At 35.7% G+C, this 26,646-nt stretch overlaps 1 protein-coding gene across 1 annotated transcript in view; it reads right to left on the reverse strand.

Moving 5' to 3' along the window:
• LOC130010740 (uncharacterized) overlaps positions 1-26,646 on the reverse strand; it is a 171,969-nt gene that overhangs the window by 110,356 nt on the left and 34,967 nt on the right. Inside the window, exon 3 of the mRNA XM_056098733.1 lies at positions 1,325-1,434. Coding sequence (XP_055954708.1) covers positions 1,325-1,434 — 110 coding nt within the window. The remainder of the gene's footprint in view (positions 1-1,324; positions 1,435-26,646) is intronic.

A 26,646-nucleotide genomic window follows, 5' to 3' on the forward strand; every position in this document is an offset into this window, starting at 1 on the left:
TCGGGTGGACATACCCGATATTGACTTCAGCTGAACCCTGCTTTGTTTCATGGTTCTCTCACGTTTCGGTTCAGTGCATCTGTAGTAATTCTTTCATGAAATTATCCACAGATGCTTGTTATCTCGATTTTGTCAATTGTTATGTACATTTGTTAAAAGTTATTGCAGTAAATAAATTTGAATTTGGCATTGCGTTTTCAATGGCTTTGAGTGCATATATGGAACACTCAGGGATGTGCCCACACCGGGCGGTGCCGGGCACTTGCGCCCAGCACTATTTTTGCCGCCCAGCACAAAGAAAAAATCGAAGTAAGCCGCACAGTCGTATTTAAAGCCCTTCGTCCTTCTCTGTACACAAACTCGGCGCTCGAAATTTAACATGGCAAACGGCAAAGCCATGGTAAAAGCCAGCGCAAACCAAACAGTTCAATTCTGCTACGGCATTTTTCATCATTGGAATTTGACACGGCCCGGGAGTAGAACTAGGAGGACGATGAGGGCTTTCTCAGTTTCTGTCTGACCGGATTCTCATTCCACCGTAATAATAATATAACCGCATATATATCGTGCAGAATATGTGAAAACGCGTGTTCTCACTATACAATGTGAACTAAAGCGTCCATATTATTAACGAAAATATTCAACATTCATAACATCGTGGCAGTATATCGTTTTGACATCGATTGTTTATGACAAATAAATACCATTAATTTTATATGTAATATTACATTGAGCAGGCTTATCGTGTCAAACGACTATTGTGGCACATGATAGCGACTGCTACACCGAGTTATTTATCGTGGCAATTTTCAACAAAAAACGACACAATAATCATTTTTCATCAAACATTCGTGTTGTTCGAAAATGCGCATGATCGAACTCTGTCAAGGCATTCACCTAATAGTCACCTACACCAAGTTTGAACATTCTACCTCAATTAGAAGGAGAGTTATTGTGTTCCAAAGTCTCCACCAATCAAATTGCTTATCGCTCTGCATACCCTGAGCAGAAAATGCTCATTATCTAACTTAGTCAAGGTATGATGTAATGAAACTATACACCAAGTTTCATCACTCTCACTTAATTAGAACTAAAGTTATCGTGTCCCAAAGCATCAACCAATCAAATTGTTTATCCCTGCTTACCGGAAACAGAAAAGGCATGCACCTAATAAACACCTACACCAAGTTTGAACATTCTAGCTCAATTAGGAGAGTTATTGTGTCCCAAAAAGTGTGACAGACAGATTGACAGACCCATTTTAATAGTCCCCTGCTTTCTTCAAAAGGCGGGGGACAACAATTAGATATACTAAATCACATACTATTTGCCTTTCATCTTGAAACTGTCTGACTTCAATTTTAGCTGTTAAATCAAGAAGTTCACAGGGTGGGCCTTGGCCGGGCTCTGGAAATCTGTAACTCCAGCCACTCACTAAACAATTGCAAATAAAACAAAATACAAATCAACTTTCTGGCAATTTTACACTTCTCTAGTCCAGAACTATAATACAGCATTCTAAATATGTTATCAATGCAGGATAACTGCTCTACAAAACAACAAACCCTCTTAATTTCTACTAAGCTGCATTGAACATTTGGAATTGAAGTCAACTGAGTCTTGATATACCGTGTATAAAGGGCTCTATGTTCACTCTTTGACTTTGTCGACAACAATCAGACAGGTACATTGTAGGAAAGAAAAACCACTTTCTCAAAATTAGAGTTTTCATTGACTCGGGAAATCATTAATGTCGAGTCTTGGTATATGTCAGATATCATGTTTCAAAGTCTCAACCAATCAAATAATTATCAACCAGCTTAACATGCACATAAAGTGCTTGGTATCAAAGTTATTCAGGGTATGATAGGTACTGTAACGAAACAATAAATCAAGTTTCATCACTCTCACCCCATTAGAATCAAAGATTTTGTCTTCCAAAACAAACTGCTTACATGTGTCTCTGCTTAACCTAAGCAGAAAATGTTCAAAACAGAACTCAGTCTGGGTCATTCCATGTCAACTGGACCAATGGTGGGTACATGACCCCCTCCAAAAAAATTATAAAAAATAATGTTATAGTATATGGCCTTAAACTAAGAAATCCGAAATTTTGCCTCTCTAGGTTGGAAACGCGCTGAGTTATGGCCATTTGAAATTAGGGTACTAAAACGGATCATAAATTCAGTATTTTTTTCCCGGTTTCGGATGATTTAAACTCACATTTCTAATAGGAGTAGGACTCTCTAACTTTGTAATCTAAGACAACTTTTGGTGAAGATTATGAATTTAGCATCACACTCATTGTCCAATGTATACTGTTCGCGCCACCAGGTGGCAAAATGTGGAACAAATAAGCTATTCACTTTTATTTTCAGGATTTCCACAGCCTCTGGCAAAGTCACTATTGTATACATAAACTGCAAAATTGGCATAGTTAATTAGGGTTTCACACTGCGTAGCTTGTGTGAAACACTATTGTTTTTGTTAAGATTATTAAGCTTTCATATTTCATATGAAAGCTTATTGTTTTTGTTAAGATTATTATTATTATTATTTTTTTTTGTGTACTTTCTGCAAATCGGATTTCTCAGAATCTAACCATAGGATCTTTCTGAAACTTTGACCTACCCCCCAAAAAATTGGGTGGCAGCTTTTGATTAAATATATTTTCAAAACGTTTTAAGAATCCGAAATCACCGAATTTTACGAATGAAGAAATTGACCTACATACCAATAACTCTGTGACTATGTGAAATATTTTACTAATTCTTTTTTCTTTGAGTACCTTGAAATATTTACTTCAAATCTGCTATTTCCGATTTTTGACATTTCGTCCCGGAAGTAAAACAGAATTGACAACTTCTTTAATATTGGTACGATTTTCATGAAATTTGGAATGTATGTAGATCTCATTGACCCAACTTCAACGATACCATTAAAAAAAACCTAACTTATCTCCCCTTGGAGAAATTAATGATTCGTTCACAGAAAATGGAGTTTGCAGCCCATTCCGGAAGTGCCACCATCTTGTAATGTGAAATGTCGCTAAGGCTTTTTTGATATTTTACTTACAGACAAGGGAATTATATTTTTATGAATCCTTGAAGAAAAGCCCATATATTGGAATTAAAATTTTGATTTCTGGCAAATGATGGACGCCATTTTGAATTGAAAATGAAAAATAATGAAAAATCCACATTAATGGGCTTGAAAACATCCACAATTGGTCGTGGCTTAAAGAATCTGTCTCCTATTACCGTAATTAATACATTTCAGAATAGCCTGGCTCATGGTTGAATGTTTGGTATTTGAATATTTCAAAAATTCGAATTTCGCCTTTGATGTTTTCCGTGCCGACAAGGTTGCTTTGAGTTTAGCTGGTTTTGACTTCACGCATGCGCTACGCTGGAACCAAAGGTACCATGAGTATCAAATTCCGGCGAGGAACTTTTCACGTTGGTACCTAGATACCCTGAAAATTTCAAGGTGATACCTGCATTCGTTCAAGTCGTTTGTTCTTGGCACCCAGGTCACCTGCTCTTTACGGCTTCCATAAGGGGAAAAAAGTGGAATTTCGCCAAGACACCGGCACCGATTGTCCGAAAACCATAAAATTTGGACACAATACGCCCATTACCACCCCGGACTCTGTGCTTTACCCCATTTTGATCCCATTAAAAAAAAAGAGTTTTAGCAAAAAACGATTTTCGGAATTTAATATTGGTTTTAATTAATTTTGATATTGCAAATGCAAAGAGATTTTATCGCCTCTTCCGTATGTGATAGGTATTAGTACTATACACATTATCCTTAAAATACAATTTTTTGAAATGACCGCAACGATGTATCGAAAAAAACGAAATCGCCTATTTTGACCTTTTTTGACTGCTGAGGCATCTTTCCGGTGGTCCAAATCTCTGGAATTTCTAGCGGGTGGCTCCACCGCGATATTTATCACATATTAAAAGGAGAAAATCCTCAGATATCAAGAACAATAAAAATTCGATAAAATACGGCAATTTTTTTAAGCAAAAAAACTTTGATGGGTGGGGGTGGGTTTCGAATTTATTTTCAACGTTCTCAGAATTCCACTTTCTTCTATTTTTAATATGTGATAGCTAGAATCCCTTGGTACATTCCGTGCAAATTTGAAGGCAATCGGACAAACGGAACGTTGCCTGGGCAGAGCAAATCAACCCCTGTCGCGCATGCGCCATGCTGGAACCAAAGGTACCATGACTACCAAATTCCGGCGAGGAACTTTTCACGTTGGTACCTAGGTTCCCTGAAAAATTCAAGGCAATACCTGCATTCGTTCATGTCGTTTGTTCTTCACATGGTTCCTGTCGTTCGGCTTTTTCCGCCATTTACGGCTTCAGTAAGTGCGAAAAAAGTGGAATATCGCCACGACACCGGCACCGATTGTCCAAAAACCATGAAATTTGGACACAATACGCCCATTGCCACCCTGGACCTTGTGCCTTACTCCCATTTTCATCAGATTAAAAAAAAAAGAGTTTTAGCAAAAAAAAAAAAAGATTTTCGGTCAACTGATGGTCTCCATTTGGAATTGAATATGAAGAACAGTGAAAAATCCACTTGAACAGACGTGAAAATAAACCACAATAGGCTGTAATATGTTCAATGCGTCTCTTATTTCTGAAATTAATGCATTTCAGGATAGCTCGAGATCAAGATCGATTTTTTGGTGTTTGAAAATTTTCAAAATTTCGTATTTCGCCTTTCACCTTTTACGTGCCGACAAAGTTGTTAACAGGACAATTTATGCCTTTAATTTTCAAAATTTACAAATTTAACCTAAATATTCGAACAGCTAAGGTCAGTCTTATTCAAACAATGTTAGTTCCGTTTAAAGTTATTTCATTTATTTTTTTGATATTTTCCTGCCCCTTTTTAATTCTTTCCCGCCATTTTCGTTTCATGTTCTCATCCGTCCCATTTTTAAACGGCTTGATCCATTTTTCTGAAACTTCTGGAACGGAAAGTCATTCCGATTACAGCAATCCAACTCTCAGTTATTTCCCTTTAGTTTTCAGATTATTTTGTTGCCCGGGTGCAATGTTTCTCACTATATTTAGACTGGTAACTTCGCGACTTTTTCACCGATTTTGATAATTATTTTTTGTTGTTCTTTTTTCTTTTAAGATACTTGATATAATCCATGTCACGTGACGATGAATATGAAAGCTTTCATATCTGCATGGGACAGTAGCAGATCTAGTTAGGCTTTCAGACTTTCGTCTGAAAGACTATTGTTTTTACTAAAATTATTATTATTTTGTTTCCGCGGGAGCCTATTTCTCCATGATCGAAAACAGATATCGATCTGGAACCAAATTTTCTATTGGGAAACCATGTGGTGGGCTACTTGATAAAACAATTTTGAAACTTCTGCGCATACTGGAAGTAACCGAATTTTGTACTTTTTTCCGGAATTGAAAATCGGCCGTGGTTTCGTCAATTCTTTACCTATTTTCAAACAAATGACATTTTCTGAAACCGCGAATCTTTTCCGAGATAATCTCACATTTTTCAACATTCATCTATGGCTTTTGTCCTTCGAATTTTGAAAATACGTTGTTTACGAGACAATTTTCGTTATTTTTCAAAATTTTCAAATTTGACCTACATTTTTGAATACCTGAAGACTATCCGATTCCAGAAATATAAGTTTCATTCCGAGTAATAGCACTTTATTTTTCGATTTTTTTCGAATTTCCTGCCCATTTCCCAACCCTTATATTTTTTGGAAAGGATAAATCGATAGTTCTGAAAGTCCTGGAACATAAAGCTATATAGTCAGACCGCTGCATAAAGCAATTTCAACAACTATCCCGAAACCGGAAGTAGTCGAAAAAATGTGTGTTTTGGGGAAAAACTCGATTTCTCCGTCCAGTATCAATGGATTAAACGAAAAAGGATTTCGTTGAGTGGCCCGAGAAATGGACTGTCGTATGATAACCAATTTATACAAATAGTATGACCAAGCAGCAAAATATGACATGCTGAAAATCAAGTATTTTCTGATTTGGAGCGGTTTTGGACGCTTGTATCTCGAAAACTGCTCCAGGGATTTTTCTTAAACTTTCCCTATCGAGAGTCCCTCCGGTAGTCTTGTGCATGAATCCATCTAATAAGACATTGAAATGTCTGGAATAGGTAAAATAACGTACTGAAAATCGAAAAAAGTTGAAAAATCGTGAAATTTTGAAAAATGCTCTATTACTTTATTATTTAAACAAATTTTTACAAAAAAGTTACACATTCAGATAGCTGACCTAATTACGATTCTAACGATGTATAATATGTATTGAAATATTTAAATTTAATTTTCGATATATTGACATTTTTGGCTCTTTGGCTCTTTTGAACATAGGATTTCTCAGGGCCATTTTATCTGATCAGATAATGTAATATTTCATTACATAGCCCTGTGGCTATTTGATAAGCCAATCCGGTTATTACAACTATCCCGACGTATTCAAAAAATGAAGAAAAAATGTTTAAAAAAATAGCACTCTTACGAAAATCTTGATTTCTCAATCAGATGTTAGCGGACCATAAGAACTAAAGTATCGCTGGATAGCCCCATTAATGGACTATCATATGACATCTAAAAGGATACGATTTAGATGGCTAGAAAATAAATTATGGTACGCCGAAAATCTAGTATTTTCAGTTTTGGAGCATTTTAAGACGCCATTTTCTCGAAAACGAAAACTACGATTTTTCTTAAACTTTTTTTACTCAGAGTCATATCAGTGGACTATGACGTGAGTCCAAGAATAAAAGCATTGAAATAATATAAGTGGTCCAAAAAGAACCTCAATCTTGGAAAAAAGTTGAAAAATCCTTAAATTACTGAAAATGCTCTTCTATTTTTCTTTCTATGGAAAACAGCTGAATGGATTTTTCTGAAACTTCTTGTACAGAAGGTTAGGTAACCAAACAACTTGTTAAAATTATCCCGACAATGATCCAAAAACCGGAAGTAGTCGAAAAAATATCCGATATTTTGAGAAAAAAAACATAAAAAGTAAAAAAATGGTGATCTTGCGAAAAAAGTGATTACTACGTAAGATTTCGAAACAACTAAAGTGTCATTGGATAGCCCTAACAATGGACGATCGTATGACATCTAAATGGTAAAAATTCGCTGGTTAGGCAATATATAATGGGACGCTGAAAATCTAGTATTTTCATTTTTGAGGGCTTTTCAGATGCTTTCATCCCGAAAACTTCTCTTTTTACCTTTCTTATACTTCTGTTACTTGAGCCTATCCAGACGCTTTTATTTCGAAAACTTCTCTTATTTCCTTTCTTAAACTTCTGTTACTTAGAGTCCTAACGGTGGTCTGTGGTGTGAATCCAAATTTAAAAGCCTCAATATAGTATAAATGGTCCAAAAGGGCCACAATCTTTGAAAAGAAGTCAAAAAATCGTTATATATGTAAATCTGCTTCTAATGGTATAAGGGAGGTAAAACTGTCCAATGGATCTTTCTGAAACTTCTGGTACAGGAAATTAAGTTCCCATACCACTTGTTAAATCTATCCTGATAATGATCAGTAAACAGGAAGTAGTCAAATAAATATTCGATATTTAAAAAAAAAAGACAGTAAAAAAATTGGTGCTCTTGCAACAATCAGGATTTCATCGTCGGGTGTGACCGGATCAAAACATCTAAAGTATCGTTTGGTAGCTCGATAAATGGGCTATTGTATGACACACTTCCTGTCTGATTCCTGAAAGCCGGTTCAGTGCTGCTTGGAGGTCTAGTTATTATTAAGCTTTCATATTACATATGAAAGCTTATTGTTTCTGTTAAGATTATTATTGTTATTTTTTTTTTGTGTTTTGTCCACAAATCGGATTTCTCAGAATCTAACCAAAGGATCGTTCTGAAACTTTTACCTATCCCCCCAAAAATGGGTGGTGGCTGTTGATTAAATATATTTTCAAAACGTTTTACGAATCCGAAATCACCGAATTTTACGAAGGAATGCATTTGACCTACAATGCTGTAACTCTGTGACTATTTGACCTATTTTACTAATTCTTTTTTCTTTGAGTATCTTGAAACATTTACTTCAAATCTGCAATTTCGGATTTTGGCATTTCGAAAATTCGTCGCTGTCATTTCGAACCGGAAGTTATTAGCAATTTGACAACTTCTTTAATAGTTGTGCGATTTTCGTGAAATTTAGAATGTTAGTAGACCTTGCCAATGCGACTTCAATGATGTCCTTGGAAATTTTCTAAATTATCTCCCCTTGGTGAAATTAAGGATCAAAGTTTTCAAAAAAATCGACGAAATATAGGTCAGATTGCCTTGAAATTTTTTTTCTGTACTAGCTAAGACAGTACTGATGAGTACACAAAATATGGAGTTTGTCGAGCAAACCGGAAGTGCCACCATCTCAAAATGTGAAAAGTCCATACGGCTTTTGCAATATTTTACTTAAAGACATAAGAGTTACATTTTCTGAATGCTTGAAGGAAAGCCTAAAAATCTATCGGTTTAGAATTTTGATTTAGGTCAACTGATGGACGCCATTTTGAAATGAAAATGAAAATTAGTGAAAAATCCACATTTATGGGCTTGAAAACATACACAATTGGTCGTGGCTTAGAGAATCTGTCTCCTATTACCGAAATTAATACATTTGAGGATAGCCTGGATCATGGTCGAATGTTTGGTATTTGAATATTTAAAAAATTCGAATTTCTCCTTTGATGTTTTCCGTGCCGACAAGGTTGTTTTCGAGTTTAGCTGGTTTTGATTTCGCGCATGCGCTACACAGGAACTAACGGTACCATGAGTACTAAATTCCGGCGAACAACTTTTCACGTTGGTACCTAGGCACCCTGAAAATTTCAAGGTGATACCTGCATTCGTTCAAGTCGTTTGTTCTTGTCACCTGCCTTTGGTGTAGGCGTTCACTAGATCAATGTCATGATTGAGTTCAAAGATGAGCATTTTTTGCCTAGGGTAAGCAGAGATAAGCAAGCTGATTTGTTGATTCTTTAGGGCACGATGACATTGGTTATAATGAATGGAGGGCGATGAAACTCTTGTCAATCGAGAGGCTAATAGCTGGCCTGTTGTGTGAAGTCAATTTACGGCTTCCATGAGGGGAAAAAAGTGGAATTTCGCCGTGACACCGGCACCGATTGTCCGAAAACCATGAAATTTGGACACAATACGCCCATTACCACCCCGGACTCTGTGCTTTACCCCCATTTTGATCCCATTAAAAAAAAAGAGTTTTAGCAAAAAAACGATTTTCGGAATTTAATATTGTTTTAACCCTGTAATACCCAGACATGATATATTATTATAATCCCTATGAAATATTTTAATTATTTACTGCTATAATATGAATTATCACTTATTCCCCGTTAAATAAATATCGGTCACCTGGTGCCGCTGTACAACTTAAAGGACACTGGCCTCAAGTCAATTTACGGAGAGAGAGAGAGAGAGAGAGAGAAATGGGGTTTAACGTCCACTCGACACAAACTAGGTCATTTCGGGACCAACATATGGTTTAATTTTATTTCAATAATTCGCTTGCGCGTAGGGGTCTTTAGCAGTGGGAGGAAACCGGAGGACCCGGAGAAAACCCACAAGGTTGGACAGGCGACCCTACTCCTTGCGTCAATTTACGGCTTCCATGAGGGGAAAAAAGTGGAATTTCGCCGTGACACCGGCACCGATTGTCCGAAAACCATGAAATTAGGACACAATACGCCCATTACCACCCCTGACTCTGTGCTTTACCCCCATTTTGATCACATTAAAAAGAAAAGAGTTTTAGCAAAAAAAGGATTTTCGGAATTTAATATTGGTTTTAATTAATTTTGAAATTGGAAATGCAAAGAGATTTTATCGCCTCTTCCGTATGTGATAGGTATTGGTACTATACACATTATCCTTAAAAGACAATTTTTTAAACTGACCGTAACGATGCATCGACACTAGAAACCGAAATCGCCTATTTTGACCTATTTTGACTGCTGGGGTATCTTTCCGTACGTGACAAGGAGTAGGTCGCCCGTCCAACCTGTGTATTTTTTCAGGATCACCCGGTTTCCCCCCACTGCTAGACCCCTACGCGCAAGCGAATTATTGAAATAAAATTGAACCATACGTTAGTCCCGAAATGACCTAGTTTGTGTCGAGTGGTCGATCAACCCCATTTCGCTCTCTCAATTTTAGCACTCCTAACTCTAAAACTAAATGCAAGGAACGGGCCTATTTACAGAGGTCACAATTTTAACCTACATGCACACCTACATGATATACATATTATTATAATCCCTATGGGATATTTTAATTATTTACTGTTATAATATGAATTATTACTTATTCCCCGTTAAATAAATATCGGTCACCGGGTGCAGCTGTACAACTTCAAGGACCTTGGCCTCAAGTGCATGGGACCAACTCTACATTTTCTGAAATGTCAATAAAAGCCCTGGAATGATTTCATTTAAAAAAAATAATCAGAAAGTAAATCTAGTTTTATTTATATGCTATTTGTTGCCAGAAAATATATTTTGTTACGAGTCTAATTCAAATTTAAAAATAAACAATGGGTCTGAGGCATATTTTATTGATATATAGAAATTAATGCAGTGTTCTCATTATGTGATAAAAGAGTGCCAGAAATGTCTCGAAATTCAGCCATTTGTGTATTTAGTATATCAAGTATATGCGTGTATTACAAAGCTCTGATTTGTGTGATTTGTGTACACCCCGCCCCCCCCCCTCCTCGTGTCACTATCATGTACATATCAATTCTGCTGCCAACCCACCCACGCGAACATGACTAAATTATGAAACATTGTCTAGTCGTTTGTATGTTACGACAAAACGAGGCCAGCGTGGCTCATTTGCTGCAGAACGGAAGGGCTTGCAAGGATTAGTGTCTAGTCGTTTGGATGGTACGAAAACCCGAGGTCAAAGTGGTTCCCCGTTGGCAGTGGTGAAGTATGGAAGGCCTAGCAAGGATCTGTGTCTAGTCGTTTCGATGGGACGAAAAACGCCCGTCCCATCGTCCATGGTACAAGGATTAGTGCCTAGTCGCTTGGATGGTATGCAAAACAGAGGTCCCCGTTCTCTCCCTTTGTCTGTGGTTCTTGACCGAAGGCCCGACAACTAACTTTGCGTGCAGTTTTTTAGGTAGGACGAAAAATCGAAATCCTGTGTGCATATTGGCGTGCACGAAAAATAACCCTTTGCATTTGGAATTTTATGCACCCACCCCACCCTCGAACAACGCTTAACATAACATTTTGTTTTCACTACCTACATTGTAAAATTTGTTTGATTTCAGATGACTTAGCCCCGGTTTTTCACAGTGAAAGATTTTGATGAAACTTGACATGCATGTTTATAACCCAAAGATATGGTTCCTTTCGATATTTGCGCATATCGAATCGTAACTTCATGAATTATGGTCCCTGATTGTAAGAAAAATCACTTTATATTTCGCGTGTTCTCTATCTATCTCTCGGAAATGGAATATGGAAATACACAAGCTAGCTAGTGTATTACAGGTTGGTGGTGGTGGGGATGAGGTCTTCTATTTGCAATGATTTTTTGACTACAAAATATACGCTCTAACTCATTACTCAAACTACAGCAAAAAAAAAGCGGAACGGAAACCCGATTTTATATATTCTTACAATAGCAACGCACTTCGGGATTAACTTAGAAATGGTTCCACTACTGATGTCTTCCGCCTTACTCCTGCCACAGTAGTGGCTTGTCCTACGGAGTTCCTTTCCGCAAGTTTTTTTTAGTCAAATGACTACAAAAAGGTTACTGGCCTATGTATAGCTCCCTTAATTTACACATAAACTGACCTAAAACTGCACTGCACATATAATAAACCAATTCCCATTGAAATAAAGGTGAAGCCGTACCGCATAATTATATGATTTGATGAAACCCAACTGCTACCTGAAGTTTCTCGCCTATCGAAGTTATAATATCCGCCGGTGTCATGGCGGCTCGCACATTATAAGAATCATTGCTTTGAAAATGTAGAACGCATTAACACAAAGAAAAACTGATGGGTAACTAGTTTAGTGGTCCAGTCTTCACTATAATTTGTGATAGAACTTATTTAAAAAAAACTGAATGATGTAAAAATAAAAATGGTTGGAGTGCCCAAGTTTAGATTTGTCGTTGATTTCATAAAGATGTTAGGATATAGAACGTTAAATACTGTGTGATTCAACATGGCGGCCGAGGGGTTTAATATGATATAAGTACGAAATACATGTACATGTAGTACCAAATGGTTTATATGTATGAGAGTCAAGGTTTGGACTAAATGTCTTGGGGAAGTAGGGGGCGACTAGCATGTGCCTCTCTTTAGTGGACCGATGTGAGATTGCCCATTGTATTAACTGGACGGGTAGGCCTATTCACCTTCAGTTATGTGTCAATGTCAAATAAGCGGCTTCGTATCAACACGGTCGGCTCTGGGCCGGTTTAATTCTACGTATCTCTCGTAGCTGAGAGAAAAAAGATTTTTTAGCCCAGAGAATATCTTCCGTCAGAGTGGTTGTTGATTCATAGATTCTAATAACCCCTTTTGAAGTTTATATGAAAGCTTTGATATCTGCTATGCAGATCTAGTTATTATTATTTTTTTTTTTCGCGGGAGCCTATTTCTCACCGTCTTCATTAGCCCAGGTTAGGAGCAGAACAGTAGGACGTTAAACCCCATTTCATTTCATTTCGCCTATTTCTCAATGATCGAAAACAGATATCGATCTGGAACCAAATTTTCTATGGGGAAACCATGTGGTGGCTACTTGATAAAACAATTTTGAAACTTCTGCGCATACCGGAAGTAACCGAATTTTGTACTTTTTTCCAGAATTGAAAATCGGCCGTGGTTTCGTCAATTCTTTACCTATTTTCAAACAAATAACATTTTCGGAAACCCAAATCTTTTCCGAGATAATGGCTATCTCACATTTTTCAATTTCGAACATTCATCTATGGCTTTTGTCGTTCGAATTTTGAAAATACGTTGTTTACGAGACAATTTTTGTTATTCTGCAAAATTTTCAAACTTGACCTACATTTTTGGATACCTGAAGACCATCCGATTCCAGAAATATAAGTTTCATTCAGAGTTATTGCCCTTTATTTTTCGAATTTTCTGCCCATTTCCCAACCCTTATATTTTTGGGAAAGGATAAATCGATATTTCTGAAACTACTGGAACATAAAGCTATATAGTCAGACCGGTTGGTAAAGCAATTTCAAAAACGATCCAGAAACCGGAAATAGCCGAAATAATGATAGATATTCCGAAAAAAAACGCAAAAAATGGGTGGTTTGGGGAAAAACTCGATTTCTCCGTCCAATATCAATGGATTAAACGAATTAAGCTTTAGTTGAGTGGCCTGAGCAATGGACTGTCGTATGATGCCCAATTTATACGGATACTATGACCAAGCAGCAAAATATGACAAGCTGAAAATCAAGTATTTTCTGATTTGGAGCGTTTTTGGACGCCTTTATCTCAAAAACTTAACCTACAATTTTTTTTTAACTTTCTCTATCGAGAGTCCTTTTGGTAGTCTTGTGCATGAAAACATCCAATAAGTCTTTGAAATGTCTGGAATAGGATAAAAAAGGGACTGAAAATCGAAAAAAGTCGAAAAATCGTGAAATAATCTCCATACCGGACGTATTCAAAAAATGAAGAAAAAGGTTAAAAAAAATTAGCGCTCGTGCGAAAAACTTGATTTCTCCATCAGATCTTAGCGGACCAAAAGAACTAAAGTGTCGTTGGATAGCCCCATTAATGGACTATCATATGACATCTGAATGATAATATTTAGATGGCTAGAAAATAAATTATGATACGCCGAAAATCTAGTATTTTCCGTTTTGGAGCATTTTGAGAGGCCTTTTTCTCAAACACAACAACTACGTTTTTTCTTAAACTTTTTTTACTCAGAGTCCTGTGGGTGGACTATGGCGTGAGTCCAAAAATAAAAGCATTGAAATAACATAAGTTGTCCAAAAAGAGCCTCAATCTTGGAAAAAAGTGGAAAAATCCTCAAATTACTGAAAATGCTCTTCTATTATTCTTTGTTTTGAAAACAGCTCAATGGGTGTTTCTAAAACTTCTGGTACAGAAAGTTAACTATCCAAACAACATGTTAAAACTATCCCGACAATGATCCAAAAACCTGAAGTAGTCGAAAAAATATCCGATATTTTGAAAAAAACAACTTAAAAAGTAAAAAATGGTGATCTTGCGAAAAAAGTGATTTCAACGCCATATTTCAACGAATCAAAACAACTAAAGTGTGATTGGATAGCCCCAACAATGGGTGATCTTATGACATCTCAATGGTAAAAAATCGCTGGTTACGTAATATATTATGAGATGCTGAAAATCTAGTATTTTCCTTTTTGGAGCCTATTCAGACGCTTTTATCTCGAAAATTACTCTTATTTCCTTTCTTAAACTTCTGTTACTTAGAGTCCTAACGGTGGTCTATGGTGTGATTCCAAATATAAAAGCCTCAATATAGTATAAATGGTCCAAAAGGGCCACAGTCTTTGAAAAAGTCGAAAAATCGTTATATCTGTAAATCTGCTTCTAGTGGTATAAGGGAGGTAAAACTGTCCAATGGATCTTTCTGAAACTTCTAGTATAGGAAGTTAAGTTCCCATACCACTTGTTAAATCTATTCCGATAATGATCCGTAAACAGGAAGTAGTCAAAAAAAATATTCGATATTTAAAATAAAAAGACAGTAAAAAAAATCGGTGCTCTTGGAACAATCAGGATTTCACCGTCGGGTGTGACCGGATCAAAACATCTAAAGTATCATTTGGTAGCTCGATAAATAGGCTATTGTATGACACACTTCCTGTCTGATTCCTGAAATCCGGTTCAGTGCTACTTGCAGGTCTAGTTCTTATTAAGCTTTCATATTACATATGAAAGCTTATTGTTTCTGTTAAGATTATTATTGTTATTTTTTTTTTGTGTTTTGTCCACAAATCGGATTTCTCAGAATCTAACCATAGGATCGTTCTGAAACTTTTACCTATCCCCCCAAAAATGGGTGGTGGCTGTTGATTAAATATATTTTCAAAACGTTTTACGAATCCGAAATCACCGAATTTTACGAAGGAATGCATTTGACCTACAATGCTGTAACTTTGTGACTATTTGACCTATTTTACTAATTCTTTTTTCTTTGAGTATCTTGAAACATTTACTTCAAATCTGCAATTTCGGATTTTGGCATTTCGAAAATTCGTCGCTGTCATTTCGAACCGGAAGTTATTACCAATTTGACAACTTCTTTAATAGTTGTGCGATTTTCGTGAAATTTAGAATGTTAGTAGATCTTGCCAATGCGACTTCAATGATGTCCTTGGAAATTTTCTAAATTATCTCCCCTTGGTGAAATTAAGGATCAAAGTTTTCAAAAAAATCGTCGAAATATAGGTCAGAATGACCTAAAAAAAAAATTCGATACTAGACAAGTAATTACTGATTCGTACACAAAATATGGAGTTTGTCGATCGAACCGGAAGTGCCACCATCTTTAAACGTGAAAAATCAAAAAGGCTTTTTTGCTATTTTACTTACAGACTCGGGCGTCATATTTTCGGAATTCTGGAAGGAATGCCTAAAAATCTATCGGATCAGAATTTTGATTTCGGTCACGTGATGGTCACCATTTTGAATTGAAAATGAAAAATAGAAGCAATTTGAAGGGCCGGGACTTTGGAACACAAGAACTCTCCTTCTAATTAAGCTAGAATGTTCAAACTTGGTGTAGGCGTTCACTAGGTCAATGTCATGATTGAGTTCAAAGATGAGCATTTTTTGCCTAGGGTAAGCAGAGATAAGCAAGCTGATTTGTTGATTCTTTAGGGCACGATGACATTGGTTATAATGAATGGAGGGCGATGAAACTCTTGTCAATCGAGAGGCTAATAGCTGGCCTGTTGTGTGAAATCATTGTATCATTTTTTGAAAATGTCCAGGGTAGCCGAAAAAAGGAGATCGAAATCCAAAAAGTCGTATTTTTACGATTTGGGGCATTTTTAGAGGTCGTGTAAAGTAAAATAAAGCATGCATATACATATATTATTGATATTAAATATATCATATAAAAAACTAAACAATGAATCAGCTGTCATTGACAGATTTTATATTATAAGCATGGTCAGTGGAAGGTCAGCGTATTGTCTAACTTGAACTCACTGACTCCGTAACATTATTGTGGGTATGGTATAAGCTGAATTTGATGAGATGCACATATCTCGTATGACTATTTGGTACTTACAGTGTTAGACTTTGTCGTAACGTTACGGTCTCCATTCATCAAATCGTCGTTGGGGCTATAATACGATTTTGAATCAAGTTATTTATCACTGAGGGACTCAAAATTAGGTTTGATGTAGCTCTGCTCATTTTTCCTATTATTATTTTTTTTTTGTGTCATTTCTACAAATCGGATTTCTCAGAATCTAACCATAGCATCAATCTGAAACTTTGACCTACCCCCCCAAAAATGGGGTGCGAATGTTGATTAAATATATTTCCAAATCGTTTTTCGAATCCGAAATTACCGAATTTTACGAACAAATTCATTTGACCTACATTACTGTAACTTTGTAACTATTTGACCTATTTTACTAATTCTTTTTTTGAGGGGTGCCTTGAAACATTTACTTAAAATCTGCAATTTCGAATATTCGAATTTCGAAAATTCGTAGCTGTGATTTTGAATTGGAATTTGAGATCAATTTGACAACTTCTTTAATAGTTGCACGATTTTCATGAAATTTAGAATGTAAGTAGATCTTATCAATACGACTTCAAAAATATCATTAGAAATTTTCTAAATTATCTCCCCTTGATGAAATTAAGGATCAAAGTTTTCAAAAAATTCGACGAAATATAGGTCAGATTGCCTGATTCGTACACAAAAAATTGAGTTTGTAGCTCAAACCGGAAATGCCACCATCTTGAAATGTGAAAATTACATAAGGCTTTTTTGATATTTTACTTACAGACAAGGCAATTATATTTTCCGAATCCTTGAAGGAAAGCCGAAAAACGGTAGAGAACACAATTTTGATTTCCGGCAAATGATGGACGCCATTTTGAATTGAAAATGACAATTAGTGAAAAATCCACATTTATGGGCTTGAAAACATATACAATTGGTCGTGACCTAGAGAATATGTCTCCTATTACCGAAATTAATATATTTCAGGATAGCCTGGATCATGGTCGAACGTTTGATATTTGAATATTTCAAAAATTTGAATTTCTCCTTTGATGTTTTTCGTGCCGACAGGGTTGTTTTCGAGTTAATCTGGATTTGATTTCGCGCATGCGCTACGCTGGAACCAAAGGTACCATGAGTACTAAATTCCGGCGAGCAACTTTTCACGTTGGTACCTAGGTACCCTGAAAATTTCAAGGTGATACATGCATTCATTCAAGTCGTTTGTTCTTGTCACCTGCCTTTCGCCGTTAAATAAATATTGGTCACCGGGTGCAGCTGTACAACTTCAAGGACCCTGGCCTCAAGTCAATTTACGGCTTCCATGAGGGGAAAAAGTGGAATTTCGCCGTGACACCGGCACCGATTGTCCGAAAACCATGAAATTTGGACACAATACGCCCATTACCACCCCGGACTCTGTGCCTTACCCCCATTTTGATCCCATTAAAAAAAAGAGTTTTAGCAAAAAAACGATTTTCATAATTTAATATTGGTTTCAACCCTGTACCCAGACAAGATATACATATTATTATAATCCCAATGAAATATTTTAATTATTTACTGCTATAATATGAATTATCACTTATTCCCCGTTAAATAAATATCGGTCACCGGGTGCAGCTGTACAACTTCAAGGACCCTGGCTTCAAGTCAATTTACGGCTTCCATGAGGGGAAAAAAGTGGAATTTCGCCGTGACACCGACACCGATTGTCCGAAAACCATGAAATTTGGACACAATACGCCCATTACCACCCCGGACTTTGTGCCTTACTCCCATTTTGATCCGATTAAAAAAAAGAGTTTTAGCAAAAAAACGATTTTCGGAATTTAATATTGGTTTTAATTAATTTTGAAATTGCAAATGCAAAGAGGTTTTATCGCCTCTTCTGTATGTGATAGGTATTGGTACTATACACATTATCCTTAAAAGACAATTTTTTAAAATGACCGTAACGATGTATCGACACTAGAAACCGAAATCGCCTATTTTGACCTTTTTTGACTGCTGAGGCATCCTTCCGGTGGTCCAAATCTCTGGAATTTCTAGCGGTTGGCTGCGCCGCGATGATATTTATCACATAGTAAATTGAGAAAATCCTCAGATATCAAGAACAATAAAAATTCGATAAAATACGGCAATTTTTTAAGCAAAAAACCTTTGATTGTTGGGGGTGGGTTTTGAATTTATTTTGAACGTTCTCGGAATCCAACACTCTTCTATTTTTAATATGTGATAGCTAGAATCCCAAGGTACATTCTGTGCAAATTTGAAGGCAATCGGAGCACAGGAACGTTGCCTGGGCAGAGCAAATCAAAGGTTTCTTCGTCTTATGACCTTAAACACTGCGTATAAATTTAAAGTCAATCGGATATTAACAGCAAAAGGGGGGCGACGACAATATACGACCACATTTCAATGTGGGCCTATAAAAAGTAAATCATTGCCAATAGAAAAGACCCACCTTTCCCCCAACAACAACCATGTAATGCAGTAGCTATAATGGGAATTTTTCTGGAACACAGCGAAATGGGTCTTTTAAAATGTTCACAAGTGTATCACAAGGAGGGTTTGCTTCTTCTCTATGGGACACCCGATACCACTTCTCAACGAGGAATTCAGTCACACAGCCAACACCATTTTGTATGTTTGTGTAATCTTTATTCAGTATAAATCAAGTAATACAAATAAAAAAATACTTGGATTGATGAAAACATAATTTTTGAGAGTTATTCATACATGTAGCATAATTGTTCTCATTTAAAAAATGTACATGATTACATGTTTGTCATTAACAACATTAAATAAACAATCATGTTTTCCTTTTTTTTTTATTTTTAGAAAGGCCACTTCCTTGGTTTAAAATATATCATAAATTGTAGTTATCTAACATATACTTCCATGTATGTTTATCTAACAGATTACCACATCGTCTTATCTAACATACTCTGTATTTTTCCCCATCTTGTTCATAAGGTAAATGTTATTTTTCAGATACCTGATGACATTTATACTTATTGTTTCAATAGATCCTAATAACCCCCTTTGCAGTTAATATGAAAGCTTTCATATCTGCTATGCAGATCTAGTTATAATTATTTTTTTTTTTTTTTCCAATTTGATTGTATCTCAGAAACTACATGTCGGATCGATACGATTTCTTCGGTTTTATTTGAAAAGTTGGTGTGACTTAGAGATTAAAGCTATTTTGGGTATTCTGTGACAATCCATAATGTCCGAAATCACCAAAGTTATCGTTTTTTAAAAAAATGCCGTAGTATTAACAATAATCATCGAATTTTAACATATGATGCATTTTGACATAGCCAGAGACCAGGCACATAGCTGTGCTACTTTTGATTTTTGATTGTCGACGAATCTTCATAATTTCGGAAATTTAAAATTTTACTAATTTTTTTTATTATTTATGAATATTTTTTATATGGCATTTTACCCAGGGTTGAATAGTTATCCAATTTGATTAAAAAATGTAAACAGTTTTTGTGTCCGTAATTTTCCTTGGCCGCAATTGGCTAATTCAGTTTTTCAGTCCTCGATTAATTATTTATTATTCGATTTGTACAAAAGAAAGTTCATATGCTGCATGGTCCAAAATGTCATTTTTTTTTGTTACCGGTAAAGATTCCTGTCGGCACCGGAAGTGACGTAAAATCAGCAAAAACTACAAATTTGACAGATTTTGACTGTTCAGTACAACTTTTTGAAAGCAAATATTATTTTTTCAAAATTTGATATTACGAAAAGGATGCACCACGCAAAGGGGCACAAATCATCGGACTCAGTTTTTTTAATTTCGATTTTGTTTTCGGGACATTTAGATTATAAGGCGAAAAAAGGTGTAAAAACTAGAGCTGCGATGCAGTAATGAAGGGTTTCACCAGTGCAACATTACCCTTGAACTTATGTCACTTCCGGTGCCAGTTACCCAGCAATATTAATTTCATTTATAACCATGTGTTACATATGTCAAAAAAGTGATCCTTACAAAATTTGTTACTAACTTACTGCTAAGTTAGCTGACATTTTAATGGGAAATTTCTCAACAAGGGAAGATGCTAGAAACAATTTTTGGACATCTATATGATCGGATTGATCCAATCTATATGTCCATCGGAATCAAATATCATAATGTTAAACGAATGATAAATGTAACTCACTTCAAAACAATTTGAAGGCTAATAATACAGTTTTTGCCAAAATTACATTACTTCCGGTGATAATAAAAATTTTACATTAATTCTATGAAAATATAAATGGCATAAGGCCTCACATGGTGAAAATTTTATGATAATCGAATAATAATTGACACTTTTATAGACCAAAACCTATATCTCTGCAACCGAAAAAATTAGAAACCATTTTGTGATATCTGTATGGTCGTATAAATGTCGTCATTTTCAGTGACAGTGAAAATGTTAAATTGGATTGACCTAGTCAAAGGTTGCATGAGGCATCACATGGTAACAAAAATTGAAAATAATTGACTCTTTTACATGCAAAAAAATGTGAAAAGTGACGCATGCAAAATTGCCTATTTCTTTGCAACTGCGCATATTACAATCTAATTTTGACATACATTGTCCTCGTATGGATTGATGCTACAGAATTACACTACAGTGCTGGAGTTTGGGACTATAATCGCCGAACACCGCAGAAAAACACTATTTCACGGTGGAATCTTGGAGAATCGCTAGCGAAACAGCAGCTAGCCAAATCACCGCGAAATAGGGTGTTTCGCGGTGAATTATGGTGTTTCGCGGTGAAGCATGTTGACGAAAAATGTAATTTATTTAAGTTGAATACAAGATATGTTAACCGTTGGCGAGGCAGCTACGGTCGTATTTCTAACACACTGTACATGTATAACGTGGTGCCACAATGTACGTGTATGCAAACAATGAATAACTTACAATTTTTTAAACGTATCATTTCATCTTATTGGCTGCTATCAAATCCAAACTTTAAATTATATTCGATGAGATTTTACACATAAGTTCATTACTCGCAGCTTCAGTTAATCTAAATCAACCATTCATAAATCACAGTGCCATACATGTAAATCACTCCGCAATGCGGTTAACCGTACGTCACATGGTCAGAAACGCGCGAAAACATGAGATGTTGGGTTCGACACGGGGACTATATATTCTTACGCTGTGTTACTTGGCAAAAAGTATTTAGCAAATCTTGACTGTCACCGGTATATGATAATAATGTATTATGACGTATTAAAATAATATGGGTGGGAGGGGGTACACTGCGAAAGTCACAAAAGTGACAATTAGAACTTGCAACGGGAGTCGAAAGCGCTTTCAAATCAGACTAAGAAGCTCGTACTTACCGCAAAAATGAAATGAACGCGACACAAGTCTCCGATGTCAGAGAATATTAGTAAAGTATAACCGCTATCAAATCCACACAAAAATCCAAGGCACTCATTTTATTTTAGAAAAGAATAACTGTAGGCATGATAGAAGAGCCTATTCTTCATGAACCCCAAACCAATGGTAACTGTCAACTTGTATGTTGTCATTCTCGTGCAGATTTGTTTGAATAACAGAAATGTCCCGTGTATCAAGATCAAAGAATAAAATCGCACGTAGCCACTCTTTGTTGTTTTTATGCGAATTCAATTAATCTAAAAAGGGGCTCCAGCGCAATTTAAGGAATTGAGCCAATATTAACCATCGCCAATTTTTTAAATCATGGGATAAAGTCAATTAACAAACAATACGGGTCTACTTTATTACAAAAACATTGGTTAACTTACCATTTTGTCTAAAATCAAAACGCTAATCAACAAACAATACTATTGTTCTTTATTACAAAAACATCGGTGAACTATATTGTTTTTGTACATATTGTATTTATTTATTTGTTTGTACTATATGTTATACCTGATGAGTCTTTGGCTTAAAGGAATAAAGAATTTGAACTCGAACTAATCGCTGTCGGGATGGCGAGCCAACCTTGTTGATTATTAGGTAAATAAAACAATATCAACAACCAATGAGTAAAAGTGATCTATTCTAATCAATTAAATAATATACAAGTCAAGTACCGGTATTACCTTAACCGTGGACGGGTTTGCTTGTGGACGGGTTAACGGACACTCAACTTACAAATATTAAATCATCGCCGTATTGGCACTGACTGACGGCACTTCGTGCACGGACTGTTGAATTCTCGTTTAATTTATTGTGTTAATTTCACTATTGTTTAAAATGTAAACAAAATCTTATCTCGAGTACGTAGTACCGTATATCGAGCTAGTCTAGTAAGTAATAGGCTAGGTTAATCCAGACTAAAACGAAAGTCCTTTTATTGTATTAATAACATTGGCTTCTGGTAGACTCGATTGTCATCTAAGGGATTACATTTTTTTTACGCGGTCTGTTTATAGAACAGTAAAACGATTGTAAATATTGGCGCGATAAAAATTTAATTATAAGTCCAAGCTATTGTTGATAGAAAATAATAATGATTTACGTGTATCATAGATAATATTAAGTAACAATAGAATGAAAATACTGTTTGTTGTTTTTCGAGTTTTAGGCCATTATTACTTATTTTATGCATATTTTGGGTATGAAACTTTTTGGACCAGTAAAATCTCATTCGGTCCAGCAATAGTTGGAATAATACCTGCCCAAATGTCCAGTAAAAAAAATATCATTTCGCATGGACTGCAGGGTACATGTATATGCAGTAGGAAATCGACAAGTTGGACGTACAAAAGAATGGAATCATTCAGAAAGTGTACTCAAAATAAGTAAACTATAACGGGGTGAAGACGAGAATTAACACACTCGTGGATATTGTATAAATATATGAGGCGCATGTAATGTACACGTATGTGTGTGTGAAATGGCTTTATTCAATATCTGCTCCCACCGAAATGAATTGGGTGACATAAAGTAGATGTATATTGTCACAGCGGATATTATTCGCCGAGTAAAACAGCGTAAGAATATACATGTACATGTAGTCCCAATCTTTTGGCGCGTTTCTGACCACGCAACATACCGTTACGCGACATGCGGAGTGATTTACTGTACGTGCTGTATGGATGATTGATTTAGATTAACCGAAGCTGGGAGTAATGAAGTAATGTGTAAAAGCTCATCGTATATAATTTAAAGTTTGGATTTGATAGCAGCCCCAAATTGACGGATTACATCTAAGTTATAAACGAAGATAAATTGATATGTTTAGTTGTTCATAGTTTGCATACATTTTGGCCGGCGTTATGTATGTATAAAGTGCGTTGGAGAAAAAATCCTAACCGATACAGAATGCCGGTAAATGTCTTCCTGAGATTACCTTACTCATTCGTTATTCAAACCTGCCTGTACATTATACATGTACACGTTTCTCGGGAGCATTACTATATTACAACTCCTTTAATTTATTATAGACAATATTAGTTCGACCCTAGCTTAAGGTAGGCTCGCGAATTCCTTGCGGGAAGCACGGCAAAACACGATGTATTCTTATCGAAACACGTGAATTCCTAGAGAAAAACGGCGAATTCCTAGACAAACACGGTGAATTCCTAGCAAATCTTAGAGATAAATCGCCGCGGAATCAAGCGAAATTTCACCGTGAAATCTAAGAGAATTCTGAGAGTTTTTTTTCACCGAGTCGCGGCGATTTCGGTCCCAAAAATTTGGGAGGAACTGTATGAAAGTTGCGTAGAAATAATTTAAAATATGAAGACGATGAATGGGTTGTAAATAGCTGATTTTTACTCCTTTTTTCAACCTTAAATCCAAATGGAGCAAATACAAAACTGATATAAAAAAAACACCTAAAAACTAAGCCCGACATATTTTGCGCCTGTAGTAGGAGCAGTCATCTTCATTGATAAGATTTGTAGAAATTAAGATTTTTCCTTAGGAAAAGACCTCCCGACCAGTCAAAATTTAAATTTTAGGTAATTACGCCACTTCCGGTGCCGACAGAAAACTTTATAGGTAGAAACAAGTTGAGAATTTGCACCAAGGAGTATATGAGCTTTTGTTTAATACAAATCAGGCAATAAATAATTAATTTAGAACCCATAAACTGTAATAAAGATAGGTTGCCAGGCAACAAAACATACGCCCACAGCAACTAAATCGTCCGGGCAGTCAACAAGGGTTGTCGCATATTTTTACTTTTTTCGGTAATGAAACATTTATAATACACTAAAATCTGATTAAGAGCAACAACTCACGAAGTAATTATCAGAAAACTATTAGAATTTGTTTGGTTTTTATAAAGTTCTGCCCCATGCTAACGTTTTGTATGCAAAGCTTTTAATATCATGGATTTAACTGTTTAAGTCATAAAAATTCATTGAAAATCAATATACTTGTTCGTCTCAAGATCTTAAACTCTGTGTATCAATCTTAAGTCAATCGCATTATAACTTTAGCCTTTAGAGCATCACAAGATTTTGCAAAGTGATCAAGGGCCATAACTTTGGCAGTAATTATCGGAAATGGTTGAAAATCAATAGGAATCTTCGTCTCATGACCTCAAACACTGTGTATAAATTTAAACTCAATCGGATATTAACTTTAGCCTCTAGAGCATCCACAAGATTCTTTGAAGTGATCAAGGGCCATAACTCAGGCAGTAATTATCGGAAATCGCTAAAAATCAATAGGCTTCTTCGTCTCATGACCTTAAACACTGTGTATAAATTGAAAGTCAATCGGATATTAACTTTGGCCTCTAGAGCATCCACAAGATTTTTCAAAGTGATCAAGGGCCATAACTCTGGCAGCAAATATTGGAAATCGCTGAAAATCAATAGGCTTCTTCGTAAATTTGTGTATAAATTTAAAGTCAATCAGATATTAACTTTAGCCTCTAGAGCGTCGACAAGCAATTGTGGACGCCGGACCGCCGGCCGGACGGACGGGGGCGACGACAATATACGACCACATTTCAATGCGAAAAGTCTTAAAAAGTGATCCTGGCGAAATTGGTTATTTCTTTGCAAGAGAAGAGGCTAGAAGCTATTTTTTGACATATTTATGATCGTATTGATCCAATCTATATTTCCATTGAAATGAAATATCATAATGGTAAACGAATACTAAATATAACTCACTTCAAAAAAATATTTGTTTTGAAGGCTAAAAATACAGTTTTTGCTAAAATTGCATTACTTCCGGTGAGAATGAAAATGTTAAATTAGTTTTATGAAATCAGAAATGGCATAAGGCATCACATGGTGAAAATTTTATGAAAATCGAATAATATTTGACACTGTTATAGACCAAAAACCTTGAAAAGTGACTAGTAGAAAATCATCTATTTCTCTGAAACCTTACAAGTTAGAACCCATTTTGTGGTATCTATATGGTCGTATGGGTTCATTCTATTTGTTGATTGAAATTAAATATCATACTTTTAAACAAATAACATATACGACTCATTTGAAAAAAATATCGGTTTTGAAGGCTAAAATTCAGTTTTTGCCCAAATGACGTCACTTCCGGTGAAAGTAAAGGTGTTAAAATGGTTTAATCTAGTCAAACGTGGCATTCGGCATCAAATGGTGAAAGAAAATTGAAAATTGAATAATAATTGATTCTTGTACAGGCAAAATAGCACGAAATGTGACTCATGCAAAATTGCCCATTTCTCGACAACTGCTGATATTACAAACTAATTTTGACATACATTCTCTTTGTATGGGTTATTGCTACGAGGTTATGAAAGTTATGATGAAATATTTTGAAATATGAAGACGGTGGATGGGTTGTAAATAGCTTAATTTTACACCGAAAACGAAATCGAAAATTAAAAAAAAATGAGTCTGATGATCTGTGCGCCTTTGCATGGCGTATACTTTTGGTAATATCAAATTTTGAAAAAATAATATTTGCTTTCAAAAAGTTGTGCCGAACTGTCAAAATCTGTCAAAATTGTAGTTTTTGCTGATTTTACTTCACTCCCCATGCCGACACTAATCTTTACCGGTAACAAAATAAAAGACATTTTGGACCACGCAGCATATAAACATTCTTTTGTACAAATCGAATAATAATTAATTAATCTAGGAAAATTACGGACACAAAAAATGTTGACATTTTTAGTCAAATCGGATAACTCTTCAACCCATAATTAAAATGCCATATAAAAATATTCATAAATAAACAAGTTTTTTGTAAAATTTTAAATTTTCAAAATTTGGCGCTTAATATCTACAAAGATTCGTCGACAATCAAAAATCAAAGTAGCACAGCTATGTGCCTGGTCTCCGGCTATGTCAAAATGCATCATATGTTAAAATTCGAT

Source organism: Patella vulgata, chromosome 1, assembly GCF_932274485.2.
Source record: "Patella vulgata chromosome 1, xgPatVulg1.2, whole genome shotgun sequence".
Classification (NCBI taxonomy): Eukaryota; Metazoa; Mollusca; class Gastropoda; family Patellidae; genus Patella; species Patella vulgata.